Here is a 26632-nt window from a genome sequence, read left to right as displayed (position 1 = left end):
TGGAGATAAATTGCAAGCAATCTGCGTAATCAGATTCTCTAACATGGAGAGTGCAAGTGAGTAGGAAAGTGAATTAATCCTGCCTGCAGAGCCAGCTACACCTGGAAAGCAAGGCAGGGGAATCGGGACAGGTTATGTGACTGCCCAGAAGAACTGAGGATCAAACCCTCCTGTTTTCATGCTGCTTAACTGATAACCTATAGAGTTGCTTTCACAGATTTCTTATCCCCCTTTTAATGATGCTAAGAAAGGGTGAGCATCACTGAGGATCAGGTTAAAGCCCATAGATTAATGTTATCTGGAAGAGCAGGAGCACATGAAGCAAATTAGCCTCTGCCCTTTCTTTTGTTTCACTGGGTTTGCTTTGGTAACAAGTGACTGCTAAACAGACAAGGCAGGTAGGGGAAGCTGGATTACAAATGTGACAAGTGGTACTAAGCTGTGTAGACAGGGAATGTTGTTAGCAGTGATGATGCTGTAATTGCCCTTCTGCAGCTTACATCTTTGCAAGCCTTTAAGACAAGGCTGTCCCATGCTGGATAACATAAGTCACTAACCTGAGTGGGATCACAGCTTGCTGTAAGGCATTAACAGGTCTGTCTGCTTCTCATATGCTTTCCCCTACTTGAATTCTTTTTAAGCTACAATCCAGAGGAAAGTGGTGTTGAGACAATGTTGCTCACCTGTGGATATCTCATCTCGGTTGGAAACTTACTCTCATGATGAGTGCTGAGGGAGATATGCTTATTCTGTGATCTCAGAAAGCAATAGCCAGAGGCTACCTCTGAAAAGAGCAGTAAGGCAGAAAGCCTCATAGGGAAAAGCTAGAAAATGGTTTGTCTTAGATTAACCAAACCTGTTTGCCAAATAAGTTCTCCTGCCTCCCTGACACCAAATTTCATTGATCAAGGGTCCACTTTCCCCCACCTTAATTCTGGTTTTTTTTTTATTGTGGTTTTCTCACATGCCCTGAAGATGGGGAAATACAAACCCAACTGGTATTCCTGTCAGAGACCACCTCCATGCTCTTCTGAAGTCTCTGGGGTGTGCTGCTGGGGGTAGTGGGCTGAGTCTGACCCCTTTTGTCTCACAGTTTGTTCAGGTGCCCCAAGTGAGACCAAAGGGGCACTCACCTGGCACAGGTACAAAAAGGCTCCACTTGTTTGGTGATGGAAAACTCAAAGGGAATGGTTGCAGATTCCTGTAGGAAGGAGTCATGCTCTCCTCATCTCACCTGAAACAGCTGACTGAAATACAGGTCTAAGACAGGGCTTGATTTCTCATGCCTTTCCTGTCCTTCAGCTTCTCTTAGAAAAAGCATGGTCATAGTTGAATTTGACTCCAACTTTCAAAGTGCTCACAGCAACAGTGTGCTAACAAATGATGCAAAGCAAGCCTGGCCATCTCAAAATTAACTTCTTTCTCATTTCTGCCCTAGGAACAGAGGAATAACTAAATAACCTGTTTATACACATACTGCAAAAGTCTGCATAATCTCCAGATGCAGAGCAGGAGCCTGTCCTTACTAAAAAGGAGGTAGATACTCAGCCCACCTGGAGAGTCCATCCATTCAGAGGAAGCCATTTACACTTGCCTGTTTTGGGATACTCATCTTCATTGGGATAGGCACATGGCAGGGTTTGGCAGGAGGAGCATCCCTCTGATGCTGCAGCAGCAGTAACCTGGCATTGGCTTGCAGCTTTTATCACCGGTTGGGTGACTACATTGTTTGCTTCTGCCCTCAGAGTCAACACCAAGGCTCAGGAACAGGCAAAACGCCAGCGTAGTCCCAGGGAAGCTTACGTCATTGCCAATTCACTGGTGCCAGAGACTGTGCTGGAAACCTGAGGTCTCTTTTGCTGTTAATTGCCCAGATGATTAATTCATGCAATGATATAATTTTCTTGGGTGGGGGCTGGGAGGTTGTGTACTCTAGTAATGAGGGGCATGATGGGTGGCAAAAATTGTGCTCTTTATTGATGTTAATGCTAATAACAGCAAACTAGGCACAGTGTTCTCTGCATCATCTTTCCTCCCCCAGAAAGGGCAGAAATGGCACTGGCTCTCCCCTGTTGATGTGTGTGCAAGAGCTCTTCTGAGATTTGTAATATGAATTCTACCCTAGAGGACTGAAACATAATGCCCTTAACTTTCACAGCTCCTCTGTAATAAAGGCAGGTGCTTTAATTTTAACATTTAATTCAGGCTTCTTTCGCCTTGCAAATCTCATACTGCCTTTCAAACATTCCTTGTATTTATGTCATTTATGTTGCACTTTCTGGCAAGAATAGAAAACAATTATCCTCATTTTTTGAAGGAAAAAAAAAAAAGAGAAGAAAAAGAGGGGGAAAAAAGTTATTTTGGTTCTTATTGCACAGTGACTGGTATATTGTATTGTGGAATTCTCCCCTCAGAGGATGCTGCTGTCTATAAGGGTGTAGGATCACTTTTTAGTCAGACTGGAAACTCTTCAGAATGCCTCACTCTAGGATAGTTTATTATTTTATTATTTTCTTTTTAGGCTAAAAATCCCCTTCTTGACACCTTAATAGCTAAGCAAATAAGCCCAGAATTCCCAGATGGAGATAACAAGGAGCTGCCCTGTCCCAGATACAGTTAGTATCTGATAAAGGTGCAGTGACTTGATCTGATAATCTATGTGTAGGTTAAACTGCTAGCTTCAAATGTCAAACTAAACACCCAGGACGTTTTCAGAGCTGTTGTAAGAGCATTTGCTTTCAAACAACGTCACTGCTCTGCTTCCTTTATTCTTCCCCCCTTGCTCATTACAGTGTTTCTCTTCTCCCCTCAGGCATCCATATTTTTGACTGGCTTCTGTCCCTAGGGGTATACAAAGCACTGGATCATAAGTCTTCAAACAAACTTTCTAAGACCAAATAGAAACCTTCAAATTTCTAGACATGCCTGTTATTTGTGGGATAAAATGGTTTCCTATCTATTGAAGCAGTAAGGAAGACCTGCTATCCATTCTGGGTAGTTTTTCACTTCTTCCCATCTTTCATGGTTTGTTATGGTATTCTCCTATCTTATCTAGGGATAGCAAATGTAATGGAATTTTTCTTGAATGCTGACAAACAGCAGAGATCTGAGTAGCAATTGTAGCAGATTTGTTACCAGTTCAGTACTGTCAATTTATATATATTTATAATATGGTTATTAAAGAAAATTAAGTGATTATGCAGAACTAACTACGTCTGTATTAGTGGCTGTCAGATTCCAGACACTCATCCATTGTCTGTTTAATGACAAATCATCCTACTGGGTCTGGGCAGATCAAACACTAAAGCAAGTTTGCAGTATGAGTTTGCTGCCACTAGCAGACTACACCGGCCACAGGAAAGGTAGCCCGGGGCACATGCTTGTAATTCAGACTCTGCTCATAAAGGGGAAAAAATATACTGAGATGACCTTGGAAAAGAAGGAGAACGAGTCTGTGGTGGGCTATCATGAGTGGGAAACAAAGGAGATTGGATGGGGGAGGTAAGCCCCTTTTCCAGGCTTCCTGAAACTGGGAGTATTGCCGTCAGATCACTTCAACAGGGAAGGAAGCATGTAAAAGCATGGGCTTCCCTGTTTCTTCTCATACACAGGAACAAATACACACATATTAACTCCTTTTAAAAGATGCCAACCAGTGTCATCAACCAGTGTCTTTAGCCAGCTCTTCATGGTTTGAAATGGCTGTTTGTTCAGCTCCCTGGAGTCTAAAATGTTTGTTCCCTCAAGCTCTACATGATTTAATTTTACATTTTATTGACAATGGCAGAAACACAGAATGAAATATTGTTTTAACTTGCTGGGTCTAGGCCTTTAAAACCACAAGGTTGTTTAAGAAAAGATACTAATAAGCCACTTTTGGTAAAGGTGATAGCTAAAGCCATTCACATTACCTGGAACAGAGTAAGAGGTTAATTGGTGCATCATTCCAAGTGAATGGAGAAAGTCCCACTCCACTGGGACTTGGGACTTCCAAGCTTGGTGGAAAAAACCCAGCCAGGAATGTTTGTGCCATACCTCTTATATAGGGAACGTAAACCATTTTTAATCTAAAAAGACTGATAGACTTTCACCAGCACTAAATTAACTTCATAAGCAAACACAAGTATATTTACATAGGACCATTAGAAAAGCAAAACCAATAGCAGCAGAACATTGAGCTCCAAGATGATTCAGACCTTTAAAATCTGTTGTTTAAAATATAGTAACACTCCTTCTTTAGAGAAAATGTATTATTTTTAATATAGGGTATCTTGGCCCTGTGTGGTTGCCTTCTTTTGAATAATACAGTGAATATATCCGTTACACTGTTATCTTCCTCCTCCACTTTAATCTGATTTGCTCGGTTTAGAGTAAGGCTGAACAGCCCTATAGAACATTGCAGCCTAGGAATATGTCAAAAGACTTTCTTAGCCGCAGAAACACATTTGCTTGACTCTACAGAACAAGCTGATAAACTCTAGAGGAAGATGCTAGAAAATACAGATCCTTCTCAGAGAAAGAAGTCAAGAAGATCAGGAGTATTCTCAGCTTATCAGGAGTATTCAGTTTATCAGCACAGCACAGTTGTTCATAGCCACTGCTGTAGTGCAGTGAACAAAAAAAAAATGGAGGTTTGGGATAAAGAATGATCACAAGGTCCCAGAGGTGATGGAGTGGGTGTTTCTGAGTCACTGCATGCACCTCTGAGGCACTGTGCCCGTCACAGGCAGCTGCCAGGGGCGGTGGACATACACGTGGGCAGGGAAACACACTCAGCCCGTCTGTTTCTGAAGTGGGCTTGACAAAACCAAAGAACGTGACAAGTTAGGAAGCATTTATTCTTTATTTAGCCCTGAAGTTTTGAGGCTTGTTGCTTGAAGATGAGACTTAGTGCCTGTATTTCCCTTCTGGTTGCTGAAGCATTAATGCGCTTTGGTGAGAGGGATTGGATGAAATGCTGCATTCCCTCCAGCAGCTCAAGGCTGCTGTATTTAGCTCGATGCATCTATCTAAAATAGGCCTGTGTGTATTTAGTTAATCTTGCGGGCAGGCTTTCTTACTTCAGCAGCCATGTGAAGTGTCTTTTAACAGGAGAGAGAAGAGTAGGCGAGGTGAGGGGCGGGGGGACTGTTTCATAATAAAACTGGAAGAGGCTGACAGGAATTAACATGAAGGTTACCTTGGTTTACTCTGGGCAATCTTAATAATTCAACAGAGCCTTTCAGTCAGGGCTTCCCCTGCTGTTCCCCACAGGGGCAGTTTCATGTACGAGAGTTTCTTCAGGCCATTCAGCGCGCCAGCTCCTAAGAAACAAAAGGAGAAGCCTGTTAAGAGCTAGAACTGGCAATCCCTATTAATGAGAAGGGAGGCTTTTCCCAGAAGATTCTTTGATGTCTCTGACTCTTGGTCACAGGTCACAGGCCTCTGGCTTTACGTGTCATGCCTCTGTCTTGAAAGAAAGTGACACCTCTTTTGCTGAGCCCCACTGTCAGACTGCATAATTATTGTCCCCTTCTTAGGAGCAACACACAGGAAGAGCAGGGTAGTGCCTTCATCACCCAGGGCAGTCACAGACCTTCTGAAGTCACTAGCTGGCATCTTCCACAAACATCATGCCAGCTGTGCAAAATCATCTCCCTTCCATTGCAGTCAGCAAGAGAGAGGGATCGGATCCAAGCCCCAAACTTTGTTTATTTCAGTGAGAATCCCTTTGAAGTTAATGGGAATTTTGCTTGAGCTGGAAGGGAAGGAATTGACTCTCTGCTTTCTGAGATAGTTGCCACTTAAATAAATAGCAGTTTTTCTGTTTCTGCTAACTTGCACACACTATAGGACTTTGGTAAATGTTCCAGTAAAGGTAATGCAATAATTAGAGGAAGATATAAGACATGAGCTACTGCATTGCTATGGCATTTCATCTTTTGCAGAGAAAAGTTTTGTGACTGGCTTTGGTTGCCTGGAATAAATAAAGAACAGTGGTATGCTGCTAACCTGTGATATATGATGCTCCTTCAATCCCACTATTAGAAACAGTCAGCCAGCCACATTTCAGTGTATCTCTCCCTTGAAAGACCACAGTTCATCAGCTATGAGACAGGTTCTGGGAATGCTGTCTTTGAAAATCTGTTTGGAAAAGGAAGCCTATGAATGAATGGGATATTTGATATTAGATGTAACACATGAATGTTACAAGAAGTTTCGGAATATTTGTTGTGCTGTTTTGGAGAAAAAATTTATTGAAGTGGCAAAATTTCTTTGAAATGAGCAGACCAGTTTCCAACCTACTCCTACGAGTAAAATATTTTCAACTGGACCATTCTTAGCCCAGCTCTATGTTTCCCTGAGCTGTAATTCCTCCCATACAGCCATGGCTGAAAAGACCTTAGTGCTTCTGTTCAGAAGAACCTACACCTTCAGCTCTGCCTCTGTCAGTCTATTTTCCTTTCCATCTGGTCATTAGATGGTTGTGATCCTCTGAGGACCCTGAGGTAGTTCTGAGGTAGTTGTCCTCTGGCTTGAAAACAGAGAGGACACCTACAGGGTTTAATTCTTAGTGAGGCATCTACAACTGCAACTTTCTCCAGAGCCTCCCACACCTTGGACTAATAGAAGCAGTAGCTGGTTGGCTTCATGTGATGCTGTTGAGACCAGTATATTTTCCCAGAGCAGAGTAGGTGGTGATGAATGAATGCACTCTTTAGTTCTCTAACCTCCTAAGCATGCTTTTAAGCACTCTTATTAAGGAGCATCAGGCAGGTGCTGTGATTGCACAGATATGCCAGAAAAGGCCATCAATTTGACTGAAGTCTGCAGCCTCACTGCTGCTTGCTTTCAAAGAAAGCTTGGTGGGCCATGGCTGGCAGCAGCCCCAGGGGATGCGCTCTGCTGTGAGGCTCAGGGACAAACAGGCAGAGGAAGGGCAGGGCCAAGGCTGTCAAACAAGCTGCCATCTCCTGCACCACTTGGCGATGTTTCTTGTTCAACCTTCAGGGTAGCACGAAGTGTAGAAACAGCTCAGGTGATTTTACATCAGCTCAGGAACACTGCCAGGCACTGACTAGCCCTGCAGATGATGCACTGGCAGCAGCTGATGCTCATGATCTAGCTGCCCAGGAGACAGAGGCTGCTTTACAGAGTGAACATCTGAGCTCTTCTTAAGCAAGTGTCTTTGTGTTGGGGTATCATATGGTCATGCAGTCCCTGCTGAGGTTGAGGGTTGGTCATAGCCAGACCAAATGCTGTTTTTTCACTCAGGGTGCTGCTGCTTTGCTCTTGCTGCAGTGGGGATGCACTGATTGTATAAGCCTGGTTTGGGCCATACCAATGAGTATCTGCAAACAAGCCTTGGCCCTGGTTTTTCAATCAGGAATGAGAAACTCATGGCAGGAGCTGTTGGGAGAAACTACACAAGCTGCACTGCGTGGGAGGCCAAGCTCAATGATCCCAGGCTTCAAACCTATTTGATTTTTTACAAGTGCTCTGCAGTGCTTTAGTAGTAATTGAAGAGATCCAAAGCAATTATCCTCTTTCAGAAATGAGATACAAACAATGAAGAGATGAAGCAAGAAGTGAGGAAGTGTTTAAACTGGTAATAATGAAAGATATTTATATCTTTGTTATGATGCATTATTATTAGTGCTCACAATATAACCCTCTCTTGCCCTAGTTTTACATGTGAATTCCCATATGAAGTGATTCAAGCAGGTTCTTCCTGCAGATCTTAAGAAAATACATGTGGATGTGCAGTTGATCCACTGCTTTGATAGAATCTAGTGATGATATCAGATTTTCATAACCTATCACTGGGCCATGGTTGGATACTGGTTTGAATTGCAGTAGATAAGAAAGGGGACAGACAGCTTTCTGTCTAACCTGGCTTATTTATAAAAGACTACCCAAAACCTACTTTCTTACATAAATAACACCTTCCAGCCATCCACGACAGTTTTTGCAGTGATCAGCTCTGAAACTTGACTCTGGTGACTTCAGAAGCTCTCATTTGAGCTGAGAACTCTGTATATTCTCCCATGCTAAAAAGTAATACAATTTTCAGGTAGATTTAATTTTAAACAGCTTCTATAGAATCATAAAATAGTTACGCTTGGAAAGGACCTTAAGATCATCAAGTTCAAATCCCCCTGCCATGGGCAGGGACACCTCACACTAAACCATGTCACCCAAGGCTCTGTCCAGCCTGGCCTTGAACCCTGCCAGGGATGGAGCACTCACAACTTCCCTGGGCAACCCATTCCAGTGTCTCACCACCCTCACAGTAAAGAACTTCTTCCTTGTATCCAATCTAAACTTTCCCTTTTGAAGTTTGAACCCGTTACCCCTTGTCCTGTCACTACAGTCCCTAATGAAGAGTCCCTCCCCAGCATCCTTCTAAGCCCCCTTCAGATACTGGAAGGCAGCTATGAGGTCCCCACGCAGCCTTCTCTTCTCCAGGCTGAACAGCCCCAACTTTCTCAGCCTGTCTACTTACTTTGCATATTATAGAGCACCTCTACAATCTGTATTTATATTACCATGCATCTCAGCCTCTCTCAAACTTGACCCAGTTTAACCTTTCCATGCTTTATTTAAAGGAAATATCATTATACAGTCAGGCATGCTAAGCCACAAAGTAGTTAAATGATGTGCTCCAAGTACAAAAGCTGTAATGAAAAAACACACAGAAAGGAGCCGCTCTTCCTATCCACAAAGTAACACTGGTTTCCTTTTGTGTGTAGTCTTGAAATAGAGAATAACGTTTTGTGTATTTTAATGCACTGACTGCCATACTGCAACTCGCAGGAATATCAGCTCTGCTGATTTCAGTGGAAAACACTGAATATACAAGTGTAAGCACAGGCAGAACTCAGCTTGCCATCTTAACAGGGGGAGGCCAGGCTTCCTTGAGTGCATAGCTCTGTGAAAGCTGCAGGGAATAAACCTAACTCCTCAGCCTGCTGTAGTTAACACCTTGCCATTCATGCCACCTCTGAAATCTTGAAGCTAAGAAATTGTGCCCTGAGGTTGGTTGGCTGGGTTGCGTTTTTTAACCGGTTCTGTGATTGCATAGAGATGACAAAAGTGATGTGGTGGCCAGTTTCAACATGTGAAATTTTAAACCCATTGGCCTTTACGAACCTGGGGGTTCAGGCACTTGGTCTGGGCAAGAGCTGAAAATAAACCCAGCAGAGCAAGGCAGCTCTCAAGCTATTACTCAGAGCTCTGTTGAGTTTGTTTTGGGCTTCAGCTGATCTTACAGTCCACCCTTAGGCACATCTTTATTTTCTTCAGTCACATGGGCCTCATCACTTTAGCTCTGATCAAATACACATTGTCCCACAGAGGAACAGGAATACTTAGCAATGCTGCTTCAACCATTAGCTAACTCATCATGTAATTATACATAAATAACAGCTGCCTACCTGTCCTTCTGGTCAGGACACAGATACCTGAAAGGGAGGCGACAGTGTGGTGTTCAGGTAACTTCTGTTTGACATTTGTAGGATGTCCCTATTCCTCTTCCGCCTGCTGCAATGCCCATGCTCTGTAACCAGTTAGTCAGACTGTACTTTTGTGTGTACCCAGGAAGAGCTCAAGCCATCTCCTGCTTGAGTTCCACTGTGCCTTGCTTGTGCTGTCCAGCTGCAGAGCTCTTAAACGCTCTCCCTGCTCCTCTTCCCCTTTCTTCTCTCGTTTGGGAAAGAAGTTCTGTGAGTATGGGAGTAAGAGAAACTAAAATAGCTGTGCAGATCAACCCTTTACATTCCAAGTTACAAAATTGTTCCAAATATCACATTCATTCCTCCAACAAAGTCTTTTTTTCCCCTCCACTCATGGAGGCTACAGCCCTTGAAAGGCTTGGTGGTTTGGTTCCTGAAAAAGGCTGGCCAATTTTGTAATCCTTAAAAGCTTTGTAATTCAGTTATGGATCAGCAACAGAACCAGAGCTTTGGCATCTTCTCATGCTTGGTTCAGTACTGCAGCATGGAGGCATGCAAGCTAAACGCTATGATAGCTTTGCACTGTACAAAATAAAGTTTGTCTTCTTAAATGAGGAGACCAAGCACTGACATTGACTGACCTTTCCCCAGGCTGATGGCAGAGGACTCTGTTAAAATCACACTGTGCTTCATTTCTGTGCCTAGGCGTAGCCCACCAGTCTACTCTCTCAGGACTCTGTCTGGGTCAAGAATCTGTTCCAGTTCCCACACTCATGTATAATATTATCTGATGCTTTCTGCCTAAACATAGGTTTTGGTGTTTGTGTCCAATTCTGGAGGGCTCCTACACTGTGCAGCATGAATGCAAAGTCTGGATAAGCAAGCAGACAGGAACCAGGAGAGAAGACAACTTGGTAAAGGACAGTTAGTGAAATAAAATAGGGAAATAATTTATGATTAGGCTTTTAAAACATACTTCCTAGTTATAGCAGTGTACCTCTAGGGATGCAATTCTTTGTCTTTGTCAGCATCCCTACAGTGCTGACAGATATTCTTAAATGGCATTTGAAATGTGGCCAGGTGCTTTATTAAGGAAGCAAAACACCTAACCTCTGATTGTCCTGCACAGCCTCCTGCTGGAACCACAAAAATATCTGCCTTGCAGCTCCAACCTGCCACCATGCTGGAGCAGGATCTCATAGACACTTTTGAGGTTGCAGCTGGGAAGCAGGCACTGGCAATGGTGCAAAGACTGGGATGCTCAGTCTATCTCTAGGAGAAGAGATTGCAGCCCTTGCTGGGGTGAGAAGTGCAAGCAAAAGGAATGTATTACACAAACCCACACAGCTTTTCATGTGTCTCCATGTAATCAATAGTAATGATGCAAAAAAAAAGTGAAGAAAAATGCCTCCTACAAATAATCAGCACAGTTTGGGCTGGTCATCACAGAGCTTGAGACAGACATAGCCAGCTAGATCCCTACATTTCTCCAGATGGAGGTCTACCAGCCCCATTTTCTCTGCGTCTTTGGGGAGAATAGTCTAGCCATTCAATCTCCTTCCACTTCTACATCACATGGAAGAATTTGGCATCAAACTGTTTTACCATCGTGTCAGAAATCTTCACCAGAGTACAGTAAAACATTGTCTTTCTCCTCCATCATCAAAATCAGTAAATGTGCTCAGATTCTCAGCTGTTCTTCTCTTTGTAGTAAGTGCTATTACATGAGATGGGCACATATGGTTAGAAAACAAATGAACACCTTCCTGCACAAAGGCGAATTACAGTCTTTATTTCTCCAGCTATCCGCTGTTCACACAATCAGGTTAAGTAAATCTCAAGTATTATAAGCAGTTCCTTGCCACATGGGAAAAAAATCTGGGAAATTGGGATATGGTGGTGTTTGGAATGGTTCAAGTGGGAGAAAAGGGGTGGGTGCAAACAGCAGTAAAACTTAGATGGAATGCACTAGCACTACAGATGTCTTAGAAGGCTTCATGTGTTTGAAGGAAAACTTTCAAACCCCAGAAGCATAGAACATTTAAGAAAGAAATCAGATTTTTGCAGTATTTTTAAGTGAGTTGGAAGCAGTGATGCAAGAATTGTTTGAAGAATTGTGTTTGAAGCTGTTATTTGGAAATATCCCATCCATTTTTATCTTGAGCATATGAAAAATAATACAATTTGTGCTCCAAAGAAAATTCCTTTGATCATTATCAGTTAATTAATAATAACATATTTGATGTCTATTAAGAAATCTTAGTGAATTGTTTCTTCCCTTTCATAAGACATAGCACTTTTTTTTTCCCACCAACGTATCTATTTAAATCTATGGTTACAAAATATTCCATTTATCTGCATTTTGAATAACTAATCTATTGTGGCAAGAGTTGAAATACAGTAGAAAGAAAAAGGCATAGGAATGAGGAAGAGTGTGTGATGATAATCAAAACAGGAGCCCCATTAACACTGGGCAGGCTGCTGCAGTTTCCTCTGAGAACCTGTGAGTTGTCAGTCCCTTAGGCAACTTTTATCTGGATGAGCCCTAATGCATATTGGCAGGCCCTACATATTAAATACATCCAGCTTCTTGATTTTATTCAGATCAGCACTCTTCAAAGCAAAGGGTCTCTTAGCTGAAGGAAATCCCTGCTCTATTAACAGCGTGTCTGGTGCCGCTTTCGCTCTTATCATCATGAAATCAGGACTTGTATGGTTACTGCAGGGAACTTACAGCATGTCTCACAAGCACACAACATGAACTGTGTCAGATCCAAGACTGGGAAGGAAAAAGATGAGGGCTTCAGAGTCCTGCTTGCTTCCTTCTTACAATTTCATCTACTTAATATGCAGAGCATTTATCTCTACAGGTTCTCTGGTTTGTACTGCTGCCTCCTGCTTTTCTTTAACAGAATCATGAGGAGCTACTTTGGCATGTGTGTATTAGCCTTAATGGAATCATTAGAGTTGGTATTGCTCACAGTGGGAATGACCACAATACTCTAGGGAAATAAGAAATGGAGACATTATGCAAACTCAACTGACTTTCAGATGGAGAGGGCTCTGTAGTATTCAAGGATAAGCACAGGATTTCTTTGCCCCATACTGCCTGCTCCAGTTGAGCTGCATCTGGCTTTGCTGATAAGCAAGTATTGATGTTGAACAGAGACAGGCCACAAAAGGTCTCCCTAAGCTCGTTGACAAGGGGACATTACCAGTGAGACAACACTGTGGCGTTTAGGTGCCAACAGGATTTCCACAGTGAGAATAAAATCAGGAAATAATATATTGTTTCTAAGAAGCAGCACATCATAATTTGTTCTTGTGGATATTAGAGCCATGGAGTATTATCATAATATTCAGATTTATTTTTACTAGAAAATTTTTGACTGTTCATGGCTTTAGTCATGTTCCTTTGAAATCTACCTGAAAGCCCGATGGTCTTACAATGACATTTTGTCATTTTAAAGACTCTATTTTTTTTCCCTTCTTCTTTTCCTCACCTGCCATTATGAAGTAGCAGGCAGAAGAGGAAACAGACTAACTCATTTTCTGTGCTGAGTGTAGCTCTTGGGAAATGGTCCCATTGGCACTCAGTTTGGTACGTGCACACCCATTATCTTCAGGATGAGGCAAACCCCCTATGGTGAAACTGCTATATAGAAAGCACTGACATCTTTGCAAACTGAAAATACAAGTAAGATTTGTGAAGCCCAGACTTTTGCAGTTAAACAGCCACCCAACAGAATAGATGGGATTTCTTGTCTACAAGAATGCAGCACCTTCATGTGTATCAGTCCTGAAAGCATGTTGAACATTGTAAGGTGATTAGTTTCTGATAGAGACCTCCTGGCATCCCTGGGGTTCTCTATAAACAGAGAAACTGGATGCACAGGACACTGGTTTCTTGCTAAAACTGTTAAAGAGCGTATTTCCAAATGAAATAAATAGCTGCTGCTGTGAAAGGTAGTGAAGAATTTGGGAAGCAAGTGGAATTCTGGGAAGCAACTAATACACAGCACGGAACTTGGGCTCTGGATAGCACCACTGTCCTGATGGCCTCCTGCTTCTGCTCTCCTGCCCTACCACCCTCTATAGCTGCAGGGTCCTGATGTTTTAAGACTGCCTTGGAGAGGCAGCACAGCTCTGGTGGTGTCAGTCATAGCAGATACACAATTTCTAGAGGTGTCTGTGGCACCACAGTGCACAAACCCTTCTGATTTTAGGTGGGATTCATGCTGCAGTTTCACATGCTTTGGAAAATTTCCACCAGTGTTTACATTAGAGCTGCATTGCATTGGTTATGCTTGGGAAAGCTCTCTGCAAACTGAACACCAGCAAGGAAACTCTGCTTTCCTCTATTCTTTGGGGCAGCATACAGTCTTTACAACCCTTGTGCTTTTTGTATATGCTTCAGGTTTACAGAACGTGGGGAGTTTGGTGGGGTATATCCTTTTCCTTTTCTTTTCCTAACTGCTATTGTTTCAATTTCCTGATTTTTGGAATTTCAGCTTGCACTGAAAAATACCAAGAAATGTTTGAACACATGAGCCCCTTGAGTCTAAAACTGTGGCAAGCAAGGTAAAAATGCAACAAAAGTTCCAATTAATTTCAGAACTAATTGTTTTCATTCTGCTTTCAATTCCTCACAAGAAATGCCAAGCTATGCCAAGCTTGGGAACGCTGAAGCCATTCAGGGTGAAACACTGAAAGCTTGCCAATAATAAATAATCTCTTGCTTTCCTCTTTTTGAAAATACATGTGGAAAGCCATTCGACTGGATTTGGAGCTCCCTAAGTGGCTGTACCCTTCATAGAAGTCCACTCCCACATTGTGTCAATATGCCTGAAGTCAGAAAAGGACCCGTGGAAATACCTTAAAACTTGAATGTATGCTGAAGGCTATCTGCAAAATGTAGGTGAGGGTTATCAGTAAGTGGCTGTTACCAAGTGAAAGCCTCCTCATCTTCCCATCCACCATGGGGGCAGAAGTAAGTGTGCAGTCCCTTATGGTGAGGTGGGAGGATAATCTCTGCATTGGTTTTCCATGTTGCCACCTCCAGCTTTGCTCCATTGAGGCTGCTAAGAGGAGGAATCAGATGCAGGCTGGCATGGTCATGTCACTTCATTACCTGACAGCATAGATAACAAGCTCCAGGGAAATCTAAGCATGGTTAACAGACATCAGCCAATTGAGTTTGGTTCCCTGTAGATGCTACCGCACATTAGAAAGCAGCCCCACAAGAGGTTTAAGTGAACGTTTTGTTCTTGTTTTCTAACACATGTCAACAGGCTTTCTGAGATAACTTGCATCTCTGTGGAGTACATCCTTGAGAAAAAGCAGGTAGGTGCCTGGCTGCTGTCAACGTGCTGAGGGAGCAGATTGCTTACCCTCCATTGCCCCTCCAAAAATATCAGCCAGGAAGTTTAACCGCGTGATAGTGAGGGGCTGCTGGTGCCAGCCTCTTTGCTGTTGTTTTCAAGGTCAGATCTAATTGACCTTCCGCTTGCTTCACTTAGTTGCTCACATTGTTTCCTTCTGAGTCCCTGACTGTGCTCTCACTGTTGGCATTTCTGCCTGTTCCTACATCATCTTTTGGTTAAGCTGACTCCTGCTTACTTCCTGCCTTTCTGCTTGTACCTTCTCCTCCTCCTCCTCCTCTCTCCCTCTCTCCTGCCTTCTTTCTTTCCTCAGGACTTACTCATTCTCCTATGCCTCATTTATTATTTCCCCAGCCTGAAATATAGCCCAGTTCCTTGACCTGTAGCTCCATGGCCCAGATGCCCCATTTCCCAGCTGGCTTTCATGAGCAGATGTTTGACACAGCAGCAGCTTACTCCTGCCTGGTGGGAGGCAGCTGCTGTATTGCAGCTTGAGGAACACAACAGCATCCGCTGCTTCACCTGGAAGTAGCCTGTGTGCTGTATTCAGATGTGGAGGGCTATAGGCCTTCCTACGGGTGGGTTCATGCCTGGCACAGCATTAAGTTGGCAACTTGTCTCCATGTGAGCCATAGGAAGACACTACTGTACACAGAGGCAAGATGGAATTTGATGTTGTATAGCCAGCTGCTCCCATACCTGTTGGCTCTGGAGTGACAAAATACCACTTAGCTGATTTGTCTTGCTTCTGAAGGAAGTGTTAGGTCCTGTCTTTATTGAAGTTACAGCCCCAATTGCCTGCTAGCATAGGATCTGTAAATCCACCAGGTGGATGTTGTGCTGTGTGAGAGCTGCATGCCATGAAAGCTGCACAGGGCCAGATTTGGCCTGACATGCTGAGCACTCAGGATATCCACGGGGAGTTTCAAGCAGCAGGAAAATCAGGTACCTACTCAGCCTGTACCTATGCGAAAATGCCTACTGCTGAAAGTTAAATAACAGCAAGTGTGCATGATGCAGAAAGAGAACGTAAGTTTTTTTCAGTAAGCAGAGGAACCCGCTGGCAGTTTACACTGCTCCCATTGTGGAGAATGTCTCTGTGGCAGCACTAATGGCTATCAATAAATCAATACAGTGAAGCTACCAATAACTTCACTCAAAAACGGAAAGTCTATTTTAATTACATTACCCAGCTCGTCAGAAAAATGTAAATAACAAGAGGAGGACAATCTCTGTCACCACTTTGACAGATCCAAAGTCAACGCTCCTGGTTGGTTTGCCATCCCCCATCCCAGAGTGGAACCAGTCATTACGCTCTGCTGCAGCAGTGCCATCCTGTTTGAATTTAGCCTCTGAATGCTTTGCTGCAGAGAGATTTCCCCATGACATCAGCTGCTTAGATTTTATCTTCTTCTTTCACAAGCCAGCGGCACCCAGCCCAGTCTTCGCAGCAAGCAGGGGCAGTGCCAGCCGGCAGAGGGAAAGGCCAGCCTCAGTGCAGCATCCCAAACTTTGGACAGGAGAATTTTGCCAGCTCCTAGTGTTTCCTGGGCAACACCTTCCACTACCAAACCCCTGGTGGTAAAAAATGATGGATCATTGTAAATACAGTTGTCCAGGAGGCAAGTGACCATGGCCTTGCAATAATTATGATAAATTGTTTATTGTAAAGAAACCTGTGTTGTGAAATACCTGTGTACACTTCACAGGGTACCCTGAACCTTCCCAGCCCTGGGACATGCTAATGCAGATGCCTCCATGCCCTTCTTCGTTCAGTGCAGGGCAGAGCATTAGCCTGTTGCTGTACTTGCTGATGCTTTACAAGGAGCCCATGTGCTTTTGGAAAGTGCAAATCTCGCACAGGAGGAAGCAGCAATGCAAGTGCCTGGCAGTGGGAGAGAAACACTTTTAAGTGAATGCAGCTCCTGGTGGACTCTATCCCGAGGATGTTGGTTTGAAAAGAGCCTTGACCAGCTTGTATGGCTGAGGCCAGGTTCCCTCCCGTGGCTGAGAGCTGCCACAGCAGGAACCGGCAGCTCTGCGATACTGTGCAAAGCATGCAAAGGGCAGGTGTCTCGTCCTAAAACAGATTATCCTGAGGCTGGTGTCAAAATTACATCCCACCTCTTGACAGTTAACGCCAAGGTCCCTCAGGAGAAGCTCGGTAACGGGATACTCATTCGAAGCCCCTCTAGCAGTAGACAGATCTCTGGGATGCTTCTCTTAACCAGGACTGGACTTGAGTGGACTGTCATTAAAGAATGGGGAATTTTCTTATTTGTAGCATACGGGGTAGGAAATACAGTTTCCTGAGCAGAGGACATCCCAGTGCATATTTATACAGCCTGTAGCACATAAATCCCCCAGAGTCTTTGTAGGCTCTACCACTCTGTTCAACCCAGACAGGTAACAGTGGGTGGTTCTATGCTGGCACTCACAGTCACTGAGGCAGGACATGAGCAGGCCAAGTGCTGGGTGGGTGTATACGTGAGCTAAGTAGCTAGCTCATAGTTCATGTTACTTGCTTTTTGGAACAACTGCTGCGTAAACAGTCTGCGCTGCTGAAGTCTTCCCCACTGCATGCGTTTGCTGATGTTGTGCAGCCACAGGGCGAGCCAGGACCAGGCGGGAAGTCAGCACAATGCCTTGAGATATGTTATCAACTGTAAATGTGGCAGGAAGTCATTAAAGATTTCCTGAGCTATTCCCTGGGAAAAGACTACCTCCAGGCTCTGGCAAAGTCAGAGGACTTGCATTGCCAGGGCTGAGAAATCAAAAGAAAATTGCTCTAATAATACAATGTCAGCAGCTTCAGCAGGGAGCCCTCTGCTTCAGAGAGATCTGGTGCCTATGGGGTCAGGGTGGTGATGGATGATTAGGTGAACATGTGCCAAAGAGCTCTTTGTAGCTCACTGACTCCCAGCAGGCTCATCCAAGCTTCCCTAAGGCTCTGGGGGCTAAGAGAGGTATGGACATAGACAAGTCTGAATACTTTAAAGCTTTGTAAATCCTTATGGGTGAGAATAAATCACAGGTTATTTTAAGAAGGCTGTTTGGTTGCACCATGAGCTCTCAGCCACAGCTCCGGGGGATTTACAGATGCCAAGCTCTGTTGGACCAACTGGGAAAAAACATCGGGAGGCAATCGGACACTAGGACATGAGTGTGAGCAGCGAGGGAGGCCAAAGCAGGCAGATGAAGGCAAGGAGCTCCAGTGTTTGTAGGGGCCTCCTTCAAAACGACTTGAAGGGGGTCATAGCATGATTTGACGATGATGCTAGGAATTCATGTGACTCATCCTACTTGATGCATGCGATAACTCTCACTTTTGTTGCTGCAGATATGTCCTGAAAAACATGGATGTTTTACCAGCAATACATGTTGTGGGCTTTTTCCCTTCAATCTCACTAACCAGCCCTTGGTCAAGACTCAAAGGTTGTCTCAGCAGATAAAAGGTCTTGAGGAATTACTGTGGAAATGTCATTTCTGGGCCGTGCCTTCAAGTGAAAAAAATTTAAAAGTAACTCCTGCCTCTGTGAGACTATTTAACTGCTGAAAAGCTTAGAGTTCTGTGTGAAAACAAAGTCATCATACTATGGTCAAGGGAATAGAGCCAGCTAGTTGTTTCACACTGCTCATTTGTTCACTGGAAAATATGAGCAAGTAAGAGACCTTTCTTTTTAACACAAAACAAAAAACTCAACAGAAGAAAAAGTACGTGAGGATTGGAAAAACTCCTGGTTTCGTGTACCTGCAAAAATCCTACAAGTGAACTTGTAAAATCAGCTAGTCTGCTGTGTTAGCAACCAGCAACAGGCACTTCACTCCAAGTCTAATTGAGTGCAGAGAGTAGCGGGACAGTAACAAGTAGAATCATACAATCACAGAAAGTTTTGGGTTGGAAAGGACCTTAAGATCCTCCAGTTCCAACCCTCAGGGACACCTCACATGAGACCATACCACCCAAGGCTCTGTCCAACCTGGCCTTGAGCACTGCCAAGGATGGAGCACTCACAACTTCTTTGGGCAGGTGCCACTGAAATTGATCAAGACCTGTATTTTTCTGCTATGTATTTTCTACATTTTATTTGAATTTAGGACCTTTCTTAAGTTCAGGGCCTTGCTTACAAACCTCCTAAAGATTATACAACTTTTTATCCTTTTGGTCGTTTGCTGGTTATGCTGTAACAAGCATGTGCTATTTCCAACACGCAAAATACCACAAATAAGCTCTCTTTTGAAGATTAACATTTACAGTGAGTATTTTTTCTTTGTCCATAGTGAGCAGTTATAAAATTGCTAGCCCCTAAGCAGCCCCAACCAGGAAAATTTTGGGATGAGAGACAGACATGAAACATACTTAGCTGTTTGGCTGTATCAGTGTAGCATACTGGATAGAAACCAGTAGTCCTTTTTTGTCTCATTGTTGACTTAGGTACCCATTTAAAAGCCAAAAGAGGTTTTTTTTTGTATTTCATGCTGACAGTGTGTATCTCACATACACGTTTTTTATTCTCTTCCCACAGGAGAGAAAGAAAATACAGCTGAAAAAGTAAGGTGTATCTCTCCACCAGGATTTCAAGGGGGAAAGCCTGCCTGGCTGGACTGCAAGGAGGCACCTACACGCACACAGAAGCATTCCCCAGGACTGGCAATACTGTTCTTCAGCCCTACTCTTGCTGAGGTTTCCACACAACGCTGCAACAATGAATTTCCTCCGGCGGCGTCTCTCGGACAGTAGTTTTGTGGCAAATCTGCCCAATGGGTACATGATGGACTTGCAGCGCCCCGACAGCTCCACGAGCTCCCCAGTTTCTCCTGCCATGGAGAGAAAGCACCCTCAGCCACCGCAGCCTGCGCACTCCTCCTCTACTGGTGCCAGCATCTTCAGCTCCATCTCCAGTGCCATGAAGCAAACCACGCAAGCGGCTGCAGGACTGATTGATCACTCAGCCAGCCCCACACCTCCTGTGGCCCAGAAACCCAAGGTCCTCCTAGTGATTGATGATGCGCACACAGAGTGGTGAGTTATCACGGTCCCCCCTGCTGAATTCAGCTCCACGGGGTTGGGGGATAAGAGGAATCTGGGAAGCACAGGGAATATGCAGGGTAGATGTTTTCACATCTGGGTCACCAACTCTGGCCCCAGGTCAGTGTCTGTCTGGTGACTTGCATAAATGGCAGAGTAGGCTTTTCCCATATCTTTCTTGAAAAAAATGTTCATTTGATACTTACTGGCAAACTTCTTCATAGCCTCAATATATGAGCAAGCTTAGTTGAACTGTCACATCCAGCAATGGTCCTAAGAGGTCACCGCTGAAGGTGTGTTAGTGATGTGGGTCAGGACTTTAGCCTACTGTTTGTGTTGGCTCTGAAAAACGAAAAGGAGCTCAATCTCTCCAGCTTTCAATCTCTCTTGGGCTTTTCTATGTATGCAAATTTGTACATAAATTATGAAGAGATAAAGCCAAGCTTACTACTACTAATAGTAATGATCAGAGTTCATTCACTGGCCAAGGGCCAATGAAAACTGCTAGACAGAGCGGCTATTGGCAAAAGGCTCTCAGGCTCAGGTAAACCTCAGATTTGTCTTGTACCTGGCAGGTCTCTCTTTACAAATAAAAGTTTGGAAGTTTGTTACCTGTGATATTGGGCAGCAGAGGACACTTCCCAAAGGGTAGGACAGCTGAAGTGCACTGAAATGCTGCGGAAATTGCCACTTGCTGTGTGCTCCTTTTCAAAGTTGGCTAGTTTAGAAAGCATGAGGCAAACGGGCTAAAGAAAACTTTTCTGGGGGAAAATCCAGAGCATGTGTTTAAGGAGGTGCTATTGTTTTATCTGCCAGCCTGTCAAAACACAGAAAAAAGGAAAGGATAGCACAGGCAAGGGGACTGTACTGAAGACTTCAAAGTGAAAGAATTTGGGTTACCAGGCCTCGGCCAAGGGAGATTATTTTATTGTTCTTTTCATCTCATAGCACTCTTTGGTGAAGTTTTCACCTTTGATTTTCTCTGCTGTCCAGGAGGGTGGGGACAAGGTGGGACCTTCCTCCCTGGGTGTATCTTCACAAAGCAAGAGCTTAGCTTTTCACTAAAGAGGGGCAATGACAGAGCACGACCAGCTCAGGCTTCCTCAACCAATTTGAAGTAAGAGCGGGTGGGATTATTCTCAAAGGAAAAGCAAGTTTTTAACTGAGTGGGAAACTCCTTGATAAGGTGTAACACCCACAAGCCTCACAGGAGGCTGATGCTCATCAGCCTCGGTCTCTTCTTTGCAGTTCCTTGAAGGTGCTGCCAGGTGGCAGTCCCTTAACATAACATCCTCCAGCTGAGGATGGGAGTGCCTTTAATGCACAGCTCCAGCGTCTGGGTCTTAGCCTGCACTGCTTAGTCCAAGCGGGGTAACCAGAGAGGAAAGCCCTCGCTCAAAGACCAATTTAGTTTTTCCTTGAGATTAATGGACCTGAAGGTAGTCTGGGAAAGGACAAGGAGGGATTGGACTCGTGCAGTCTTTTCATGTTTTAAAATACACACTGCATTCAAATCCCTGCCTTTATCTCACAACTGCTGTTCTGTCATGCAGACTTCATGGTCTGTGGGCTGAGCTTGCCCAAGGAGCAGCAGCTGGGAGATATAAAGAGGAAGTATGGCTACCCATGCTGTCTTCACTCCTCCACTCGTGTGTAAGCACTCCACGCATCCTGCTGTCTTGGCTATCCCTTTGCTGTCTATAACTTAGCAGTTTCTACACATTATGTGGGACACCTTTAATTTCTCTCAGCTCTCTGCCTCTATCCCACAGGCTTGCAGATGTCAAATAATGCTTCTTGCAAAGGCTCCCTGCTTCAGTCTCTCTGAGGTTGTACAGGCACTGAACAAAATCAGTGTGTGCATTCATGACCATATCCTGACACATATATGACATGAAAACAAATGAAGCAACATTATTAACCTTTGCCAGCCACAGATTTCCATGGCTTTCTGTAGCATGGGCAGAAACACATGCCTAGGAGCTTTGCCAGCCTAAAGGTAGCACGTGGTCTTCTCTGAGTGAGAGTACCAATGCAACCACTCCTGGATGCCAAGAGTGCTACTTGGCAGTCAGTTTTTGTGTCTCCAGGAAACTCAGTGAGTCCTTGAGAGCAGCTCTGGAGAGCAGTGGCTCCATGGATGTTTATTCTTGGTAAGGTACTTCTGAGCAATGCCAGTCATCTCCTTGCTCTCAGCCAGAGTGTTATGTGAGCTCAAGCTGATCAGCCCGCGGCAGCAGTGTTTGCCTTGTGAGAGCACAGCTATAGAAGCTGGTTATCCAGGGATTCTGCCTGTCTACTCTGTATCACATAGGGAAGCAGTCCCAGACTTCAGAAGGTAAACAACAACATATAGTTACTTCTGTGCTGGCAATTTTGGGTTCAGAAGAAGAATCATGTTTGCAATGCATTTCACCTCTGCCTGCTCAGGTTCTTGCTACTTGTGAAATTACTGATTTGGTTTTCTAGGAACCTTTTTCTACTACTTTTTAAATAGTTAACTCTACTAGAAAAGATCCCAAGAAATAACTACTGAAGCGCTACCTTTATTTTAAGGGTGGGGGCTTCCACAGTGTCATTATATGAGGTTTACAACAAGGACTAGATTGTTCACAGACAGGAAGGGTGAGAGACAGTGGAATCTGCCTTTTAATTTCTTTTCTCTAAATGAAAGCACTTTCTCATAATTGGATACTGTAGCAATATTGCCAAGACAGACATTAATTCATCATCACTGTTTGTATTACAGCGAAGAGCTGCAACTGTGGATTAGGATGAGGTGTTGCACAAGTGCATGATGAAATGGTCTAACAACCCAAAGTGCATATTGAATGCACTTTAAAGGGACAAATGACAATCCTTTGTATTTTTAAGAAGCACCTATGTGTCTGCTGGTACAGTATAGCACTCAACTTCTCTCAGAGGTCTGGAGGAATCGAAAAGAATCCATGGGAATCCATGGCTTGTCTTCCTCCATAAAATCTTTACCATTTTTGACATGCAATATGCACTTATGCTCTGGTTTGTTCCAAAGTATTAGAAAAATAATGTGAGCCCCACAGAATATGATCAGCTGCTTTCTGCATTAGCAGCAGTAAAAGAAAGGCACATTCTATTAAAAGTAATGGAACTCGACCAGCTTTCTGTTAAAGTGGCAACATTTTGACAAATTTTCCATCCTCCTCAGAGCAGCCCTCAGGAGAAGGACTTGGGGGTGTTGGTCAATGAGAAACTGAACACAAGCCAGCTTCAGTGTGCGTTCGCAGCCCAGAAAGCCAACCGTATCCTGGGCTGCATCAAAAGGAGCGTGACCAGCAGGTCGAAGGAGGTGATCCTGCCCCTCTACTCTGCTCTTGTGAGACCCCACCTGGAGTATTGTGTGCAGTTCTGGTGTCCTCAACATAAAAAGGACATGGAACTGCTGGAACAAGTCCAGAGGAGGGCCACGAGGATGATCAGGGGACTGGAGCACCTCCCGTATGAAGACAGGCTGAGGGAGTTGGGGCTGTTCAGCCTGGAGAAGAGAAGGCTGCGTGGGGACCTCATAGCAGCCTTCCAGTATCTGAAGGGGGGGCTATAGGGATACTGGGGATGGACTGGATAATGGGAACTGTAGTGACAGGACAAGGGGTAACGGGTTAAAACTTAAACAGGGGAAGTTCAGGTTAGATATAAAGAAGAAGTTCTTTACTGTGAGGGTGGTGAGGCACTGGAACAGGCTGCCCAAAGAAGTGGTGAATGCTCCATCCCTGACAGTGTTCAAGGCTGGGTTGGATGGAGTCTTCGGTGACATTGTCTAATGTGAGGAGTCCCTGCCCATGGCAGGGGGTTGGAACTGGATGATCTCAAGGTCCTTCCAAATCCTAACTATTCTATGGTTCTTCTCCAAGGCATGTCTCTAGCGCGTTGCAAGGAGGCACAAAGTGAATCTGTGACATTCAGAGTATGCACAAAAGGAAAACACTGCCTTTATGGCTCCCTTGTACTCGTGTTTTCAACAGCTGGCCCTCAGAGATACCCACAGCAGTGAATGTGTTTGTGCATGAGCACACTAGGGAAAAACTCTGCTTCTCTTCAGTAATTACTGGTACCTGTCTGAGCTGGGAGGCCTCCACCTGGAGAATGAGGCACCTTCTTGTGGGCCAGGAGTATCTGTGCCTTGTGAGGCTTCCAAAAATGCATCTACAACACACCTACAGCAGCTGCCAGAAAAAAAATAGGGAGCTCAGATGTGAATACACACACACATGTGCAAAAGCACAGCAAAAGGGAGTAGGACCATGGGGAAGGGGAATGGCAGGACTCCATGTAATGGCAGATGGGCCAGCTCCGGCAGCCTAACCTCAGCCAGGAGGAAAACATCCTACCTCTGGCAACCTCCTCTCCCGACACACTATAAAGCAAAATCATGCTCTTGCTGCATTGAATTTCTCAGTGGATCAAACAGGATTTAATACTCTGAATTGTTAACCCCCTTCCTCTGCGACACTGCTCAGCATTCTAGTCTAATGCTTCATGTTTAAACAGCTTATTTGGGAAGTGATCAAGCACAGCTAAGGCTCTTATTAACAACATATGCTAAAAGCATTGCTTTCTGGACCAGACAGCATAACAATGTTGTTCTTGTTGTATTTGTTAGGTATCTTGGTTGCGTTTGTGAAATACCTCATGTTGCTTTTCCAAGCCACTGGTGTGTTTTGTCCAGACTTCATGCCATTTCAAGTGCTAACGGTGTTACATGCCGTCTTGTACAAAATACATGTGCACTGTGTGCAGCCGTTCTGCACGCGAGGATTGTGTCATGTTTCATAGGAAAAAAAGCCAGGGGATATTTTAGGAGACACAGAATTGTATTGTTGTTTTCCCATTTATTTTACAGCCAAAACTGCCTGAACATACTGTCTCCAAAAATCTAAAGATGAAGGAGGAGAAAAATTGTGATTGATGAATGGAATCCTCTTAATACATCTGAAATAGTTCTTTGTATAATAGTAATGTCATGATTCAGGTCTAATTATGGACTGACTCATCAGGATTACTGTTTTTTACTGATCAGAGGAAATTATTAATCATTTTTTCATTAAAATAAAACTATTTTTATTCCTATAGTACATGACAATATTAAGCCTTAAATAGCATTTGTCCAAAAACATAATTGGCCAAATAATAGCAGTCTAATACTGAACTTTGGTGACATGTGACTTCCTAAATCCTAAATTTTTGGAAGGAATTCCTTCTCAATAATATTCAATAAGTATAATTTCATGCTTTTGCTAGACTGAAGATGATGTACTAAGGCTCCCGCTCTGAGAATTATTTCTGTCCCTAACTCATTTAAATACAATGGGAAGTTTTGGACCAGCTTTTTGCTTCAGACTTCATTATAATTTGCTATTATTATTATTATTATTGTTGTTGATATTATTATTATTCAGGATCAATTCTCCAAGCTTAACCTCAGGCATTTGCAGTTTAAATTTGCAGTTTTGTCTGTATCTCCTGATAAAAAGCCAAAAATAATTTAACATGGTGGTAACTGACAATAAATGATTATGAATTAGCTTCTATTATCCAGGGGGTACCTTTTAAGGTTCCACAGCTTCTGTACAACTGTGCTACAGTACTTTGAAAAATTATAGTAAAAATTGTCAATGTATAGGTAAAATTTACATTTTCACAAATCTGGCTAAAAAAACTTGCTTACATATTCATCATTTAGCCATATCTATCCAAGACTAAATGATTCGTACCAAGTGCAACATGAGGGTAAAAATTCCACTTTGGGGAAAGAGGAGGCAAGTTTGTGTTAAACGTATATGTGTGTGTATGTGTATGTTATATGTGTGTGTTTGGAAGCAACATGGAGGGTTTCTGTATTGCCTAGCACATAGGCGTAAGAGTGAAAAGCAGGTAAGGCTGTCAAAAATAATCAATATGTTGTATATATCACGTCGCTTTCCAATCTGTCTTAGGTATGTCACCATCATGTCTGCCTGTATTTTCGTCCTGCGTATGTAAAGCAGCTTGGGATCTAGTCCTCCTAAATGAAAGGTGATACAGAAATGTAAAGGATTAGTATCGTTACAAAAATAGACACAAGGAATATGGAAAACATTCCCCACCAGGTTATAAATATGCTAATGCAAGTCAAATCTGGGACCTTAATTGCTTTACCAGAGTTCCTATAAATGCACAGAATTTAACCTCAGAATGTCCTGACTAGTCTTGTACATACTAAAAAAATGAAATAATAATAATCCTTCAGATGTATTTCTCAAGGTTTGTGAGCCAGATTTCTTCTGCTCAAAAGCCAGCAGCCCTGCCTCACTCTTGGTTCAAGTTAGCCCCGTTCCCCTGCTCCTCAAGTTCATGGAGGGCAGAAGTGGGTTGGAATAAAACATTGCACAACCCTGAACAAAATGATACCCCTTGCGAGCAGCTCCAGGCCATACCATCTAGATATAGCAATGTGGAAATGTTCCAGCAATGTACTATTTTGATATTACGCAAAATAAAATTGCTGCCTCATGTTGTAGTTAAAGCAAACTCCCACCTCCACTCCCCACCCAAACCAGATCTTTGTGGCCAGGAGGAATGTGACTGCAGTGTAGCCAGAGGTGGGGGACTAGACCCACAGCAAAGTGTCCTTCCTATCCTAACAGCTCAGGGAAGCACAAAAAGCTGTGCCCAAAATCAGTAGCACTGCACTAACTAGTGCTTCTTCTCTTGGGGAGGGATGGCTTTGAGTAGCCCCATTTCATAAGCAGGAGGTGGCACAGGAAGATGCT

The 26632-nt window shown here is 43.7% G+C and overlaps 1 protein-coding gene across 2 annotated transcripts in view; it reads left to right on the top strand.

The window, feature by feature from the left end:
* The first annotated feature begins 19489 nt into the window (after positions 1 to 19489).
* Positions 19490 to 26632, top strand: part of SYN3 (synapsin III) — a 178460-nt gene continuing 171317 nt past the window's right edge. For both annotated transcript variants that reach the window (XM_065679376.1, XM_065679384.1), the window contains exon 1: positions 19490 to 19838. In XM_065679376.1, coding sequence (XP_065535448.1) covers positions 19522 to 19838 — 317 coding nt within the window. In that variant the 5' untranslated portion in view covers positions 19490 to 19521. The remainder of the gene's footprint in view (positions 19839 to 26632) is intronic.

Source organism: Lathamus discolor, chromosome 1 (genome assembly GCF_037157495.1).
Source record: "Lathamus discolor isolate bLatDis1 chromosome 1, bLatDis1.hap1, whole genome shotgun sequence".
Classification (NCBI taxonomy): Eukaryota; Metazoa; Chordata; class Aves; order Psittaciformes; family Psittacidae; genus Lathamus; species Lathamus discolor.
The sequence above is the reverse complement of the archived record's forward strand: the minus strand, read 5'-3'. Positions and strand labels throughout refer to the sequence as shown.